We start from the raw sequence: 18,000 nt of genomic DNA on the forward strand, positions 1-18,000 counted from the left end.
TGTAACTCTCACTTGCTGTTGCTAAGGCTCAGAAAAATGAAACTGAAATTGCTGAAATTTTGTTTATTCCTTGTGTAGGAAAGAGACCAGTGAAAGAAAACAAGCAGATTCCATTTTAGTTAAAGGAGGAGCTTGCAGGGTTATTCCTGGGGTCAGGAAACACTCAGAGGAACACCTGAGATCTGGGGCACTGGCAGGAGGCCTTGGCATTCATCATACAATTAAATCGTCTCCCTCAAACTGTGTTTGCCAGGGCAGGCAAGTGGACAAGTGCATTTCAGAAAGGTTCCCAGGCATTCCAAACTGGAACAGGAAGGACCATCTGATTTACTGTTTAACCAGTTAAACACACCAGCCGTGCCCCCAGCACTGTGGTCAATTCACAGCCTTGTGACCCGTTTGGGCATCCTTGAACCGGAGGCGGGAGGCGGGTGGGTGAGAGCCAGCCCTGCCCTCTTCCTCCTCTGTGGGATATCACTTTTGCTTTTCTTTGCTGAGTCTCTGCAGCAACAAAGTGTATGCAGTTCCAGCTCCAGGAGCTGGGCACATCGGGGTTCTGTCTTTGATCCCCCATTCTGGCTGTGTGATTTTTGACAAGTTGCTACACCTCTCTGAGCCTCCATACCATCTTTTTACATAATGGTGATCATAATACCTTCCCCAGAAGGCCGTGAGGCCCACATGAGCTGGGTAAGGGCTAGCACCGTCCTCAGCATGTGTGACGCTCAGTCAATGGGAGGTGGGCGCTGCTTCAGGAAGGCGGGCGGCAGGTACGTGGACCACAGCGCAGTCTGTGATGCAGACCTCCCACTCAACGTCCCCGACCATCTGCTCCTGCCCCGCTAGGTGGACCACAGGAAGGCTTCTCTTCCTCCAGCCGTCACATGGGCATGCGGCCCAGCAGGGGGAGTTCAGGGGGGATCTTCTCTCCCACTGGCCCCCTGGGCTGGGGTCCTTTGTTCTGTTCACAGACAGGCTACAGCCCTCACGCCAGGAAAAGATGTGAAACCCCACCGGCTGTTCCCTCAACGTATATCCAGCACTCAGCAGCTTCTCACCACCCCACCATGGCCACCCAGCCCCAGCTCCTCTCAGACCTCACATCCCGTTCATCCGCACCGCCTGCCTGAAAATATACCTTGAATTCTTTCAGTCACTCCTCAGACCGCGCCTGAGGTATGTCATCTTTTCCCCAGACTGTTCACTGTTCTAGATGTTTCCTCACTGGCCTTCACTGGTGATGCTGCTACCTTTATCACACACACACCCACACACACCCACACCCTACCCCCCCACCCTACCCCCCCGCCTTCACTGGTGATGCTGCTACCGTTATCTCACACACACACACACACACCCGCCATATACACTCACAGCCACACACTGGCCTTCACTGGTGATGCTGCTACCTTTATCTCACACACACACACACACACACACACACACACACACCCGCACACACACACACACACACACACACACACACACACACACACACACACACACACACACCCGCCCGCCATATACACTCATAGCCACATACTGGCCTTCACTGGTGATGCTGCTACCTTTATCACACACACACCCACACACACCCACACACACCCACACACCCCCCCACCCTACCCCCCTGCCTTCACTGGTGATGCTGCTACCTTTATCACACACACACCCACACACACCCACACACACCCACACATACCCCCACCCTACCCCCCCGCCTTCACTGGTGATGCTGCTACCGTTATCTCACACACACACACACACACACACACCCGCCATATACACTCACAGCCACACACTGGCCTTCACTGGTGATGCTGCTACCTTTATCTCACACACACACACACACACACACACACACACCCGCCATATACACTCATAGCCACACACTGGCCTTCACTGATGATGCTGCTACCTTTATCACACACACACACACACACACACACACACACACTCGCCATATACACTCAGCCACACATGCACGTGCACACACACACACACACACACACACACACACACAGCTCCTCCATCACTGTGCATGGGTGTATGCACAGCACCTCTCCCATAGGGTCCCCAATCCCCACCTCGCCTCTGAACCCCACAGCCAGACTTAAATCCCAAGTGGGTCAATCCATCCTGTTTCACTCAGAGTCAAAGCCAAGGTCCTTACGGGGGTCCGCCCAGCCACCCTGTGGCTTCCACCACAGCCCTCTGCACTGGTTCCTCTCTCTCCTGGAACACTCCTTGCTTATCCTCTGGCTCCCCTTGTCTCCCACCTTCCTCCCCAGTGCTCCTCCTGCTCTCGTGGCTGACTTTCCTCCCCAGCACTTCCCATCTCCCAGCATCATTTACTTCCTTATCCCTCTGCTGGCCCTGGTCACACAATGCATATGAGAGGAGGACAAGGGTCTGTGTCCCCCACCCCAGCCCTGCTGTGGAGCAGTGCCTGGCACCTGGGTGCTTTCAGTGAATATCTGCTGAAAGATTCGTGAAGGATTGTGGGACCACACACGCATAGTGTCTTCATCATTACAAAACTGTCCCGAATTGGAATTTGTGGTGGAAATTTACTCCGATTACCAGTTCTTTCACTGTAGCAATTACCTGGCACATAGGGGTGCCTAGTAAGTTCCGTTGGATGCATTGCTTTGGGGCTTTGGGGCCGTCTGAGCCCTCCTTCCCCATCAGCCCAACCCTGCAGCGGGCGGGACAGTGTCCCTGGACCCCTCCGAGCCAGCTGTCCCCCCACTTCCCCACCGTGCATCCTGGTTCTGGTAGCACTGTCAGCGGCTGGCCCCCCTTGCCCTGTATCCCCATCTCTGCAGGCACGTCATCGTTCTTTGCTCTCACCATCTCATCTTTCTGGTAACTCTACAGTTTTGTTATTACTACCTGTTGATCTGGTTTTCTTGTTATCATCTTCCCAGCTTCCCTTGGCAGTTATTTTTCTGATTTTAGTTTCACTGGCTGTAGGACAAAAGGGATGGACTCTCAAAGTAGCATCCCCGGTTTCAGATTCAGAGGTGCTCTCTGTGCCACCCACTGCAGCACGCGGTCCTCCGGCGTGTTGTCCAGCCCCACTCCCAGGTCCTGTCACCTTCATCCTCTCCCTCCTACTCCCGGAGCTTATCCACTGGCCAGGCCCTACCCTCTCCCCCAGCAGCTTCCACTCCCACCGTTTCTGCGCTCCTTCACCCCAGATTTGCAGTCCAAGCTTGCTGTCTATGACCTCCAAACTTATGCCCAGCCCCCGGCCTTCTGCTCCTGGTCTCACCTCACAGCTCATCTCTTCAGTAACCACAGTTAATCCAACAGGCATCCTAAGTGCTTTTAGTGCATTGGCCTCATTCAATCTGGGAAGAGGAATCCTCCTCTTACAGGCGAGGAGACCACACTCCCAGAGGTCATGGAACTGGCCCAGGACACAGCTAGTCAGCAGCAGGACTGGGATTGAACCCAGGCTGTCTGGCTTCAGAGGACTGACCACTGCCCTGTCCTCTCTTCTTGTCCCCATCATGCCATCCCCTGTTTGTCCACCCCCCTGCCTGATGCTCTGCAGGAGGGGAACCCTGGCTCTTCCTCTGTTCCAGCTTGGGGAGCGGGGGAGGTGACAGGCGTGGTTGAGCATCTGTGGATAAATGCGCACCGCACGGCCTTGCCCACCAGGGAGCTCTGCTGCCCTGCATCCACCACACAGCCCTCCCCGGCCAGTCCTCAGGTCCTTCCCCACTTGCAGTTGGCCTTGCTCTCTGCCAAGGCAAAAAGGTGAAGGCTGTTCCCTATAATATTGCTCAGTGCCCCATCTTTGCTTCTGCTTCCCCTCAACACCAGCATCCTTCTCTTTGTGTGTGTGCTAAGTCACTTCAGTCATGTCCGACTCTTCGTGACCCCATGGACTGTAGCCCAGCAGGCTCCTCTGTCCATGGGATTCTCCAGGCAAGAATACTGGAGTGGGTTGCCATGCCCTCCTGCAGGGGATCTTCCCCACCCAGGGATCAAACCCCCACCTCCTGCATTGGTATAGGGGGTTCTTTATCACTAGCGCTCCCTGGGAAGCCCCTCCTTCTCTTTATCACCAAATAACAGCAATGCATCCTTTTGTTTCCTTTAGAACAAGATATAGGTGTTTTCCATAATTTTTTTTCCAACATCAGGCAGCAGGTTCTTTGGTGGAAAGAGTGTTCTTTCCCTGAGTCTTTAGGGCCAAGCTACATTCTCTTAGTCTGTAGCATTTATAAAAAAGGAAAAAGAAGCAGGGTGGGGGCGGGGGGCGGGGGCAGGAAGGAAAAGAGACAACAACAACTTGAAGCCAGGCCAATGCGTCTTTGGTTAATGATCCTTTTTGGTGGGGGGCGGGAGAGGTTATCCTTGTGCCATCATTAAATGCAGGGGTGTGTCGGGGCTAAAGGTCAGGAGGAGAGCTTTGCCCTCAGGAGGCTGCCTCCCAGAACTGACAGTACAGAGCAGCCAGGATGTGTGGACCCAGAGCACGCCCTGCCTCCCCAGACATTGAGCATCTCCCCCAGGCCCTACACGGGGCACCTGGGTGCAGAGGTGAATGAGGCCTGGATCTTTCTGAGGGAGGCAGCCCATGTGAGCCCCCCAGAAGCTTCAGATCCCATTGTCATCCTCCAGGCAGTGCAGAGAAATCCTGGGTCTCGGCTGGCGGGGGAGCTGAATGCACTGTGGGTGCTGAGAGGCAGAGGACACATGGGGCAGAGGGCATGCCCTGGGCGGAGGAGGTGGCCGGGGACAGGGGGGACAGAGACCTCAGACATCAGGATTTTCTCAGAGGAGCCGAGAAGCTGACAAAGCCATGCCAGGCACCTTCTGGCATGGAAGTGGGCAGGGAAGGCGGGGAAAGCAGGACTGCTGCATCCTGAGTGATCCTGCAGAGCAAGCGTGCCCCACCCAAGCTCCCATTTAGCTCCAGTAGATGCTGGGTGCAGGAAGGCGTGGGGACCAGCGCCTGTGAGGAGATGGAGACCCTGCTGCTTCCCCACCGTCGCCCTCTTCAAGGCCGTGTTTAAGAAGCCCTGCAGAGGAGAAACCCAGCCTTTAAACAGAATTCCCCATGCTGCTTTGACCATGGGTTGCCCCCCCGCCCCCCGTGTCTTTGCATTTAAGTCTCATAGCGTCGGTGTTCTGCGACAGCTCTTTGGGAAGTGCTGCTATGGAGAATTGTTCAATCCCTGCATACTCTGGAATGTGCCCACTTCTTATTTTGCATGGAGTCCATGCTACATAGTGGAAAGACTGTGGGCTTTAGATAGGACTGACCTGGGTTTACATCTACCTTCCTGTATAATTTCTGACTTTGCTCAGGTTACCTAAGCGCCTCTCTGAAACTTAGCTTTCTCATTTTTAAAATGGGAGAACATTAGCCACCTAACAGGGCTGCTGTGGTGGTTAAATGAGAAAATACTGATAGTTTCCACGTGGAGGGCTTATCATGTGTCAGATACAATGGAATTCGAAGCCACTGGGGGGCTCACACGTGCTGCTTCCCCCAGAAAGATCCAGGCCTCGTTCTCCTCTGCACCCAGGTGCCCAGTGGAGGGCCTAGGGGAGATGTTCAATGTGTGGGGAGGCAAGGCGTGCTCTGGGTCTGCACATCTGACTAAGCACTTTCTGCCTCTCTTTTCATCTTCACCACAGCTCTGAGGCAGGATATATTGTCATCCATATCTCCCAGGTCAGGAGGCTATGACACACCAAATTAAGGGTCGTGTGTATGAGATTTACATCCCAGGCACTGATGCCTGCTGGAGTCAGGATTTGAACCCTAACCGTCACCCCCCAGCAGAGAGCATGCTCCAAACCACCATGTCATAAAGGGCCTGGTGCATCGAAGGCACTAAGGAATATCCATTCCCTTTTCAGGAGATTCATGGGTACTTACAGGGAGATTGGTCATTCCTGAGACTCCAAGTTACTCTTCAGTCTTTCTTATTAAACCTGTTAAAGGAGTAATCTGGATCTGCCTGTCCACTCATTTTTTTCTACACATAAAATAAAAATTCTCCTTCAGCCAGTGTCAAAAAAAGTTATGACGCTTCTCTTATGACCTCTCTGCTTTGCCTTCATATGCTGATCCACCTCAATTTGGGCAGCGTCTCAACTGTCTACTGGTATTGGCCAGTCTCCAAACTGGTCCCGCTAGTGGTCTGTGCATCCCCATCCAGGACCAAGGGTCCCCCCAGAAAGCACTGTGGATCTGTAGCTTGTTCCTCCGGCTGTTCTCCGTCCTATACTTTGGTGATAGACTTGGCAAAGGTCTAAGAAGGCATCCCTTTTATCACTCATTCAGCAAACATTTACTTAGCGCCATTGCTAGACTAGGAGTATGCCCTGTATTGTGCCTCTTAATTAGATCGCAGAATCTCACAGCCCTCAGTAGGCCTCCAAGACTGGAATGCTGCAGTTTTTCCTCTGTCCATGGTGTTGGGGATCTTTTCCACATCGACCAGCCTTGTTTACAACCTAATCCAGCATTCACATCCCCTGCCTCTTGTGAGACCCTCTCAACAGGCCCTTCAAGTCCCATAGTTCCAAGTGCAAGCTCCTTGATTTTTGTTTGATTTCAGGATCTAAAGCTTCCAGCAGGACTGGGTACACAAGTGCCACAAACGGGGTTCTCCCCAGGCCCCTGACAGCCACTGCAAATACACTCTCCTCTGCTCAGAACATCATTCCAACTATCCAACCTGCCAAGCAAACATCTACAACACCTGGTTCAAGACTCACCTCCTCCCTGGTCCCTCCTCCTTCCATTACCCCTCACACACCATCAAATAAGGCTAATCGTTTTCTCCTCTGTTCTGCTCCTATACTTAACCTACATTGCGCCCCACAGCTAGAAAAAAAGGCACTCCTTCCTCAAGACACTTGACTGCCACCTGCTGGAAATTTAGGGTAAATGCTCTGCAAATCTCTGCCATTAACAGAAGTGAAGGTGCATCCTGACATTGCGTAGGGTGCTGCACGCCTGCAGGCAGGGCGCTGCCTATTGCAGTGATCAAGATCGAGGTGATCTCAAACATTCCCCTCTGCGTCCAAGTTCCCTGGCTTCCACTTGGGCTGAAGAAATGCTTGATACTGGTGCAAGCCCCTGTTACCTTAGACTTGAGGCACCTGGTTTCGTGGCTGAATGATCGCTAAATCCATCTGTTGCAAAGGAAGGCAACCAAACTCCCTACAAGCTGTCAGAATAACCAGAGGGTCTCAGAGGGATTTGCAGTGGGGACCAGAGACGCTTCAGTCTGTCATCTCTGCTCAAAGGCCACCACCATAGGAACAGACCAGAGTAACTCCACATTCCTCCCCACAGGAAACCTCAAGTCGAGAATATGATGGAGAATTGGAGCAGGTGCTGTGTCCAGGGCCAGCTCCTTGTAGGTTGTGGGGAGGCAGAGGTGGCCACACAGGGGTCCTTGCAGGGAGCTGGGGGTTTTGTGAGGAAGTCCATCAGTGAGCACGCAGCTGACTAGACAAGGGTAAGCAAGGGTGTTGATCCACTATCGTCCATATTTTCCTAAGCCAAACCCTTTTATTAAGCCACATCATGGAAAACCAGTACCCCAGTGACATCTGGGTCTTCAAAAAGTGGTGTCAATAGAGCTCCATCCAGCTGTTACACTTGCAGGTGGGGGCAGGAGGGGGACATGCTTTTACTAGGGTCCTGTTTTATAAAGGGAGAAGCCTTCGCAAAGAAGTCCCTTCGCAAAGCTTATTTTCCCAGAGCCATCTGGCATAGCATTGCTCAGGTCCCACGGTCTCCCAGAGAGGTACCCTCTTTGGTAACCCTCTCTGCCCTGGCTGCCAGGAAGCCCAGAGACAGTGTCTGTAGCTTTCCTGAACCAGGATTGCGTCTTCTCATTGCTTCCCTGATACCTTCTCCAGGAGTGCTCGTTTTGGGCTGTTTGTATTTTCCATTGTGGGGATGGCTTTGGGGGCTGGATGGACAGTGATGTGGCAGAAGAAAGAAGAACCACCAGTGAGCCAGACACACATGGATTTCAGTCCCACCTGTTAACTGTGTCATCTTAGGCAAGATGTCTTTACCTCTTCAATGCCGAGTTCCTTACCTGGAAATGACCACGAGGAACAGATAGGTTACTGTGAAGATTAGACTCTGCCAGTGTGGCCTGCACTGTTCCCTCTCCCTCCTCCCAGGTCAGGCTTGGTCTGTGGCTCCAGGATCGGAGTCAGTTTTTCCTTCTTCCTGCCACTGTCGGTCAGCTTAGGATGAGTGATACAGCGGAGAGAAGCAGGGGGCCTGCCCTCCTGGTTTGTCTGGGACAAAGGGGTTTCCTGGCATGCAGGATTTCCAGTGCTCAAACAGGAAGGTTGGAGGCAAACAGAAGAGCTGGTCACCCTAGTAGAAGACTACCTCAACATCTCAGGGGCTTAGAGTGGCTTAGGTTTGCTTCTTGCTGGAACAACCATCTATCCGAGACCTTGGCTAAAAGGGGAGTCTCTATCTGGCAGTCGCTGATCCCTTGGTAAGGGGGCAGTTGGTCAGGGCCAGTTCAAAGGCTGCCGCTGTCCCCTCCACTCACGTTCATCTGTCCGGGAGAGTCACTTGGCCGGGCCTGACATGGGGCAGCCTGCCGACTCCCCACACAGAGCAGCAGCGATAGGTTTGAACCTTAGTACAATCCACACACTTCGCTTTCTCTTCTTGTCATTCCGGGGTGCTGGGGCAGGGAGAGGCAGGGCAAGCTGAGAGATGCCTGGTCTGTGATTGGAGGGCTCCCGGTGGCCATCATGCTGTGGACGGTGTGTGTGAGGGGGCTCCTTAAGGGGTGGTTAGCCTCACCGGCTGTGCTCGAAGGAGCAGGCATCTAACAGTGGTTGACATACCCGCCTCTTCCAGCCCCCTTGTTCCTTTGTGTGGAGCCACAGAGAATCTTCTTCCTGTGCTCCGAGGACCACCAGGGGACTGAGGTGGGACGGGGGGCCCCCAAGCTCTTCCCAGGCACACTTCCCAGGCCCCTTCATGCCTGGCTTTCTCTGGCCACCCAGAGAGCCTCCCTCCCACCTTTGGAAATCTCTAGCTCAGAGGTGGGCACAGATGTGACACCCACTCTAGGACCAGGGCCGGGCTCTCCCCAGAGCATCTTCACTATGTGTCACTTGGATGACAGCACCAGGGCTGGCCCAACCCCCGCTCAGCTGGGGTCCCCCCCTCCCAGGTACCTTTGGTCTCTGGGGGCCCCCTTCCTTGGCTCAAACCTCTTTTAAGAGGTAATTAGCACAGAAAAGGTTTTTGTCTCTTTTGTTGTTTCCTTTATTGTCTTATATCTAAGAACACCTTCCTGGAGAGAAAACAGTTTTCCCAAAAATATTTGTCACAACTGATTCAGCTTCCTTGTCCAAGCATATAAGAAATACGGTTTAGATTTTGCAAAACAGAGTGCTAAAATGTTTATCAGCATTTATGATTTCTATAAAGGAAATCTGAGCATTGGTAAAAAATGATCAAAATGAGAATTCGTGGGGCGTTTGGTACTGAGGACCTCTATCTAAATTTCAGGGATGTAGGGGAAAGAGAAAACGAGAGACATGGTATTGGGAGACGCGGAACCCTGAGATCCAGGTGCAGGGGGCGGGGCCGGGCGGGGCGGGGCGGCCGGGACGGCGCGGGGCGGGGCCGCAGCGGGTGAGGGGAAGGGTCGGCAGCCGGGAGAGCCGAAGGCTTGCCTGAGGGGACACCTGAGGGCAGTTGAAAGGCACGCAGGAGTTCACCAGGTGACCGAGTGGGCAGAGGGAGCCATGCCTGCTCCCTGCAAAACCAAGTGGACGCAGCTGAGGCCTCGTGCTCTTGGGAACTGAAGTATTTCAGTGGCCTGGGGCCTCAGGCAGCGAATGCGCACGCTTGGGCTGGGGAGTAAGCAAGCCCATTGCCGAGGCCTGGTGTTGCCTGCTAGGTGTTTGGGGTTTTATCTGGAGGGCCTGGGCGAGCAGTGAAGCTGTTGAAATGTTTTAAGCAAGGGGTCGTCCTGTCTTTTACCACAGTGAAGAGAGGGCAACGCTGGAGCAGGGAGCAGCCCGGATGGAGGGAAGTGGCTGGACCCTGCTATCCAAAGGCCAAGCGGGGGCCCTGGGGTGTTGGAAGGAGAGGAGCTTATGCCCAGGGTGGATCCTGGGTCGCCCATTTGGGGTTGGGAGGATAGTGTGGGACCTGGATGCCGGTCTGATTGAGATGGGGTCCTGTGTGGTAAGCGCACCTCCGTCCCCAGCAGCCCTACCCTGGGGACTTTGCATCCTTGTGCCTCTGCTGTATCCATAAGGCTTAGGGACTGAAGCCCGGAATTCCTGGACACATCTTTGCAGGGGCTGAGATCGGGTTACCAGCGTTAGACAGGGAGGGGTTCTGAACCAGACTGCAAAGAAGAGTAAATTGGAAGGACATGGTCTTTTCTATTCCCTGGATACTCATTTGAAGACCTTTGTAATGATCTCGGCAAGGTAGGTTGTCCAAGAGGCCAGAATTAGCCCGCGGAACATGAAGTGCCAGAATTTGTGCTTCAGAAAGGTCAGAAAAACCCCATTTAAAGCCCCTGTCTTTTCATCTCAAGGCGGAGCAGGGAAGGAATAAGGGGGCTTCTTTAGAGCCTGTTCCCCTTTCAGGGTTCACAGGGACAGGAGGAGACCCTGTGTCCTGCCAGCAGGAGGGGGGCAGGGCAGCACCACCCGCCCCCCTTTGACGTCAGCAGCTTTTCAGAACTGATTTCTCTACCAGACGTACTTGATTTCAGGGACATTTTCTTTAAACATCTTAGCTCATTCCCAGCCATTTCAGGCATTGGCCCTGCTGGCATTTCGTCTTGGCTTAATGTTTCCTGAAGACTTGCTTTCTGTTGTTCCACGTTGTGTGTGTGTAGGTAACTCACTTGGCGGGTGCAAGTTGAGTAGTGTCCTCGGGGGCAGGTGTAGCTCCGGGAGCCCTACTGCTCTTCCCTGCTGCGTGATCTTGGCTGGTTTCTTCACCTCTTTCTGCCTCAATCTTCTCCTTGGTCAAATGTGGAAACAGTAGTATTAATACTTACCTCAGAGTTATTATCGGGTTTAAGTGAGTTAATCTACATGGTGCAGTAAGAACAGTGCGCGATGCCAAGTACACGCTCAGTCAGCGTTCACTGTTATTGTTGCTTGACCCAGCAGGAGAAATGAAAAATATAATTATCTTCTTCCTCTTAAGGCCCTGTCCAAGAATCTACGTTTAGTAATTTTAAAGGCATTGTTTTTCACAGAAAATATCTCCCAGCATATTTCCTCATGTGTTTGCAATTGAGTTGAACTGGCAGCTGAAGGATGGGATGGTGAGCTCAGCATTGCTCCCTGTAATCGGGAGTCATGATTGAGCTCCTCATCTCCTTCACCTGCTGTGAGACTTTCAACTGTGTCTACTTCAAAGTGACCTGTCTGGGGTTTCTTTTCCTGTGGGCCCCACTGCAGGTTTCTGGAAGAACTTGACTGCCTGAAAGGAAGCGACAAAACATGAAAATCGCTTTGAGGTGACCAACAAGTCCAGCGGCCCCTTGCTTCTCCCAAGGTGGATCTGAGGTTTAAGAACCATAACTTCAGGTAACAATCCTATCCTACCCACCGCCACCTAGATACACTATCCTTGCAGCTCCAACGGTCATTCTTCGTTTAGGAAATGTGGTTTCTCCCCAAATCCCTGAAACCTGGAATATTCCACCTCGTGCAAATGTCTGGCTGTTCAGAAAGAGCAGTGGGGGCTGGAGTGGCATCCCAGGTCTGACATGTGGCCCAGATGGTCACTGAGACCCTAAGTGTAGGGCTCTGCTCACAGATGACGGGCTTCTCTTAATGTCAGTAGTATTGGTAATAATAACAGCAGCGGCAGCTACAGCAGGGCCGTTAGTGTGATTAAATGATTATAAAATACTCTTCGAAGAATACATCAGACTAGCCAAGAAATTTCTGAGAACAAAAAGTACAAAGAGGGAAAGGAGTTGTTCTATCAGATATTAAAATGTATTTTACAACCATAGTCATCAACAGTGTGGTGCCAGAATGGAAATAAGCAGGTCAAGGGAACAGAATGGAAAGTTCAGACTAAAAAATGAGTCAAGAAAAGTGGCATTTCTAGTGACTGGTAACAGGACATGTAGATCTAGTAAGTAGTGTTGGAATAACTGTATCCTTTCGAGGGAAATTAGAAATCCCCAGCCTTAAGTAGTGCACCGAAAATAATTTCCAAGTGGATTAAAACTGAATTTTTTTTTTAAAGTTACGAAACTGTAAGCAAAGAAGAGGATATTTTTATTGTTTGGGAGTGAGAAAAGAGTTTTTAAAACCTGTCACTTTTAGTATCACATGCAAACACCATAAGCAAAAATAAAAGACAAAAAGGGGAGAAAATTATTTACAGCATCTGTGATGAGCAAAGATTAATATTCCTAACATACAAATTTATTTATTTTTCAATATGTATTTATTGAGTGCTTACTATGTGCTGAAACGTGACCTGGGCACTAAGGGTGCAAACAGTAAACCAAAGTCCGTACTCCTCTGTTGCTTATGATCTAGTGGAGAGGACAGCTGGTAAATTAAGTAGGTTATTGCTGGCCAGATGTGGATAAGGGCAATGGAAAAAAATTAAGCAGGACTGAGGTGGTTAGAAAGAGTTGTGGGGGTGCGTGTTATATGGTTATCCTGGGAAACTTCACTGATAAAGTGACATTTGAGCAGAAATATGAAGGAAAAAGGGGAGAAGTGGTTGAATTTTGAATGTTTCTTTTTGACTGTTTAGCTATTAGGATTTGTTGATGGATTAGATGCAGGCCATGAAAGAAAAGGAGTCAGGGGTGACTTCTAGGTTTGGGGCCTAAGCAGCAAGCAGGATTGAAGTACCACTTACTGACCTGGGCATGACCAAGCGGCTGGGCTTGTGGACAACCAGGGATTGGTTATGGATGTTTCACGTTTCTATTGTATATTGAAGGGGAGATGTCAAGGTGATTCTTTGGAACTCAGAAAAGGGTCTGGGCTGGAGATGTAAACATGAGAGTTGTCATAGTATAGGTAGTTATTTAAAACAATGAAACTAGGCAGATCTCCTAGGGAGGGAGTGTAGACAGAGAGGGGGGCCAACAACATCCATGGGTCGCTCACCTAGAGGTGAGGGAGACAAGGGGAACCAGCTGTAGAGACCAAAGAGGAGTGACCACTGAAGTAGGAGAACCATGAAGCTGAGAGCCAGGAGGGAGAGGTCAGGTCTATCAGATGTGTTGATGGGCCAAGCCAGGAGGGGATGGAGAAATGGCCATTGCATTAGCAATGAGGAGGTCATTAATGAACCCAGCAGGGGCCGGTATATTGGAATGATGGGGACAAAAGCCTGATTTGAGTTATTTGTAGCGAGGAAGAGAAAAGCAATTGAAAACAAAGAAATGGGGCAGTAACTGGAAGGGAATCAAGTTCAAGAGAGTTTATTTCCCACCCCCCCCCACCCAAGATGAGAGTTGTTGCAGTGTGTTCTTGTCCTTATAGAAGCAATGCAAGAGAATGCGGAATGTGGATGATGCAGGGTTGGGGTGAATGGTCCACACTCTTGAGAGAGGAGGGCTCAGCATGCTTTGGGGTGGGGTCCTAGCCGGCAGTGTCTAGGTTGCTGGTAGAAGTGGTCACTGGCCTCTTTTCTCAGTGGCGTAGAAAGCTGATTTATCGGCAAAGGGTGAAAATCGAGACATTGGAGGTTTGAGGAGGAAAGCGCAAGTGTGGTCGCAGAGCAGGGGAGTCAGGGATTGCTGTGTGCCTTTCCCCAGGCTCAGGTGCCCAAGCGAGCATGAGTGAGGAGGCCCTCGATGCTCAAGGCAGTATGGTAGGAAAACAGGACACAAGTGAACACCAGCGATAACCAAGAAGTACCTATAGGGACTTCCCTGGTGGTCCAGTGGTTAAGACTTTGCTTTCCGATGCAGAGGATGCAGGTTCAATCCCTGGTTGGGGGGCTAAGATCCCACATGCCCCATGGCCAAAACACCAGAACATAAACAGCAGAAGCAGTATTGCAACAAATTCAACAAAGACTTTAAAAAAAAAATGGTCCACATCAAAGAAAGAAAGACATGCCTATAAACAGAAACACCATCCATAATAATTTTAAGATACAAGTAAAAATAGTGAGGTTTTGTTTTTTCCTTCAGATTGACAAGAGCTTTTACTGGGGATAAAAGTCATTGTGCTTTTCTGGAGCACAGTGTTTCTGTATTTAGCAAAACATACAATGTGTGTCCCCTTTAGACCCATCAGTCCTCCTTCTAGAAGTTTACACTAAGAGATAAAAGCTCAAATGCACAGAACTATGTGCACAGTCAGTGTTCACTCCAGCAACAATGGTGAGAGTGACCAGGAGGGCTCTGGTCACCAGTCAGTGGACACAGTGGAAACAAAAGCTCACCCTCACCTTTCACTTTGCAGATGAGGAAGCTCAGGCCCAGAGAGAGGGAGTGACAGCCCCAGTCACGTCGCCTGGCGCTCAGACCCCAACGGTGGGCAGTGCACGGCCCCCTTCACCTGGGTTTGGAGTTGGAGTCCCTTGCAAGGTACTTGCCAGTCTCTTTTTTGAGCTGACTTGCTTTGCGCTTTTAAGATATGAATTCTCAAAATGCTTTGCAAATGTTTGCAGTGCCTTCACTTCATTATGCAAGGTTTTCCTTGAAATGGAATCCCACATGCAAAAGGGCAGGCAGAGAATAGACAGACTTTGCTGTCTGGATCAGTGATTGGGAGGGACTGCTTTTTTGACTCCCAAGTGGGACTTATAGGCTGAGAAAGGATATTCTATGCTTTCCTACAACTTTGATAAAAGCTGTAATAAAAATACAGAGATAACAAGTAGATCGTATTTATTGCATTGATTAGATTTGATCAAAAGAAAATTAAGACTGTGAGAACATCTGGGACACTTGGTCACCTCCATGGGTGGAACATGGGGCTGTACCTGCTAGAGCCTTGGGTTCTGCTTTAGTTCTTCATGCCCTGGCACAGGGCCCTAAGAGAAGCCACATAATTTCTCTGAGCTTTGTGTCTTTGTCAGAAAAAACAAGCAGATGAGCCTAAGTTACCTATAATAACTCCTGGAGTAAATATGACGCTCCTTCTGGCAGTGCCTTGTCCTCGTCCCAGCTGGCTGGGTGAGAGAGATGTCAGTGCTCTCGTGAAGTGCCTGTCATTCCACAGCGCCACCCTAGTCCTCCTCCACCTTAGAAAAGCTTGTGGAAATAAATGCGCCCCTGTCTCCTTGTACCTATTTCAGACCTCCAATGGCCGACCAGAGAATGGACATTTCTTCAACAATCAGTGACTTCATGTCCCCAGGTGCCACCGACCTCCTCTCCAGCCCTCTGGGCACCGGTGGCGTGGATTGCAACCGGAAACGCAAGGGCAGCTCCACAGACTACCAGTAAGGCCTTTGGGCTTGTCTTCCTCTGACTAAACTTGGTGTCACCTTAACGGGCATGAACCTCCAGGGGACCTACTATTCCTTCTGGAAGAAGGGATCCTGTCTATGAAAAGGGACGGGAATGAAAGATCTGACTTGACTTTTCCCTTTATCTTCCCTTGGATTGCAAGCAGGAGACACCTGAGCCATTTACTCTCCTTTTGTGCTCCCCACTCAGGTCCCCAGATTTTTGAGGGGAAAAGGAATAGCCTTAAGGCCAAGTTCCACCTCTTACCACTTTCTTCATTTTCCTTTGCTTCTTTGAGCAAGATGGCTAAGTCCATGGATATAACCTCAGTGGTTCCTTAAGCTTTGCTTAAGGACCTCTATAGAGGAGGACATCAATGGTTTACTTAATGTTTGTAGAATGAGAAAGTAGAGGTCATCTCTGGAAACAATATAGGAGCAGTGAAATTGCCCTTAAAATGTTATTTGAATTAGTGTTCCTCTTACATTAAATAGCACTTTTTTTTTTTTTTAAGACTTGGTGGCTTTTCTTTGGAGTAAGTAAATTTTCACACTTACAGTCAACTCTTCTGTATCTCTACAGATATCTAGGGAATATGTCAGCATAGAACATCTAAAAGTCACGTTTTGTTTTGTAGAGGCAACTGCGAGGAATCTTGCCCAAATGTCCATTTGAGAATTTTCTTCTGTTTAATGAGAGAAAATCTCCAAGGAGGTGTGCCCCCTTACAGCAGATGTCCTTTCTGCTGAAGTTCACAGGTCAGATTTGGGGAGCATGGTAGCTGGAGGTCAGATGCCCACTAGGAGATGCTATGAGTAAGTGAGCGGCCGCCCAGGGGATGGAGAGTGGATGTGAGGACCAAGAGGGTGTTCTTCCATGGCACTAACTCCACAACAGGGAAACCAGATGTTGTCTGTGGAGTTTTTGTCTGATGGAGCCCTTGACATGTTCTGAGACTTCTGCTGTCTAGATCTGTGGTTTCCACCCTTGTCACCACTCCGGACTTCCAGGTTTCCTGCATGGACCCCAGTCTGCAAGCCTTCTGTAATTCATGGACACCCTATGAATTAAGCATGTGTCATCCCTTTCTTAGCAGCTTGATGTACCGAACTCCTACCTTAGGGCAGAGCTTCTCTTCACCTGAGATGATCACCTGCCTCAGTGAGCAGACATGAGTCTAGACAGAAGGGAAAGGGACTTTTCATTTTCCCCTGTGGCCTGTAGAATTTCTTCTAAACTTCAGGACCAGGTAGAGAAAGTCTCCGCCTGTTAGGAGATGGAGGGCTCCTGGTTGGGAACCACTGTTCTGAGTGCCCGCAGCGTACCTCAGTGCTCCTGAGAAAGTTGCTCTTGCTCTTGAGATGATGATGTTTGTAGGGTCATGATTGGAGAAGGGAGAGAGGCCCAGAGGGTCATCAGTGTCCTCCTGAGTGATTTAGGGATTAGAGGAAGGTGTGAGCTCACCTGGGGGATTTAGAACTCCTTCCTCAGAGGATTTCAGTCTGTTTTCTACTGAACCCACAACGTGCTGTGAAAACTGGATGCGGGAGTCCATGAGGGGAGGGCGGATCCTTCTGTGACCCCGGGACTCTCTGTGGTCCCCAACCCATGCCTCCATCTGTCCCAGTTCCTCGGGGCTCAGGGTTTCCGCCGAACTGAGAATCAGAGCAGTGGGTAGCAGTGGTGCCTCTGGGAGCTGGCTTGGGGTTCTACTCAGTGTCCTTAATGGGCACCTGGGTGCTCCCTCCTCACCTTATGCACCACCAGATAGATATTCAGTATATATGCCCACGTGGAGAGGGCAGTGGCACCCCACTCCAGTACTCTTGCCTGGAAAATCGCATGGAAGGAGGAGCCTGGTAGGCTGCAGTCCGTGGGGTCACGAAGAGTCGGACACGACTGAGCGACCTCACTTTCACTTTTCACTTTCATGCATTGGAGAAGGCAATGGCAACCCACTTCAGTGTTCTTGCCTGGAGAATCCCAGGGACGGCAGAGCCTGTTGGGCTGCCGTCTATGGGGTCACACAGAGTTGGACACGACTGAAGCGACTTAGCAGCAGCAGAAGCATGTATACCCACGTATGTTTGATGCTTGGTATATTTTATATATGAATAAACTCCATTTATCCAGAACGATGGGGGTTGGGTGCGGTGAGGGGAATGAGATTATATGGTTACTTGGATACTCTGGTTAACTAAGAGTTTCCATGAATGCCATGTAGTCCCACTTTTCTCAAGCAATCAATACAGTAAAATGCATGAGCACACAAACTTTATTGAAGTGGTATATATAACTTTTGATAAACTGGAAAATGAGTCTGGTTTTATAGTAGGTTCGAGTTGGTTTTACTTTTATACATCAGGAGTCAATACTGTGGCTCTTTGAGCTTTCTAATTGGTTGGTTTCTGGATAAATTTTGGCCTTCTGTATTATGGTGAGAAGCGATTTTTGTATGTCTTAACAGTTATATTCTCTTTTGTTTTCTCAGAGAAAGCATGGACACAGACAAAGATGACCCTCATGGAAGGTACCATGAATTAGTCAT

General features: G+C 50.4%; 1 protein-coding gene across 4 annotated transcripts in view; it reads left to right on the forward strand.

Moving 5' to 3' along the window:
• BMAL1 (basic helix-loop-helix ARNT like 1) overlaps positions 1 to 18,000 on the forward strand; it is a 108,361-nt gene that overhangs the window by 61,165 nt on the left and 29,196 nt on the right. For 3 of the 4 annotated variants that reach the window (XM_065943835.1, XM_065943839.1, XM_065943838.1), the window contains 4 exons: positions 11,467 to 11,595; positions 14,461 to 14,585; positions 15,299 to 15,445; positions 17,944 to 17,982. In XM_065943835.1, the coding sequence (XP_065799907.1) occupies positions 15,306 to 15,445; positions 17,944 to 17,982 (179 nt within the window). In that variant the 5' untranslated portion in view covers positions 11,467 to 11,595; positions 14,461 to 14,585; positions 15,299 to 15,305. Of the gene's footprint in view, positions 1 to 971; positions 1,177 to 11,466; positions 11,596 to 14,460; positions 14,586 to 15,298; positions 15,446 to 17,943; positions 17,983 to 18,000 lie in introns of all 4 variants that reach the window. The other variant, XM_065943837.1, reaches the window with a different exon arrangement.

The sequence above is a fragment of the Muntiacus reevesi genome, chromosome 9, assembly GCF_963930625.1.
Source record: "Muntiacus reevesi chromosome 9, mMunRee1.1, whole genome shotgun sequence".
Lineage (NCBI taxonomy): Eukaryota > Metazoa > Chordata > Mammalia > Artiodactyla > Cervidae > Muntiacus > Muntiacus reevesi.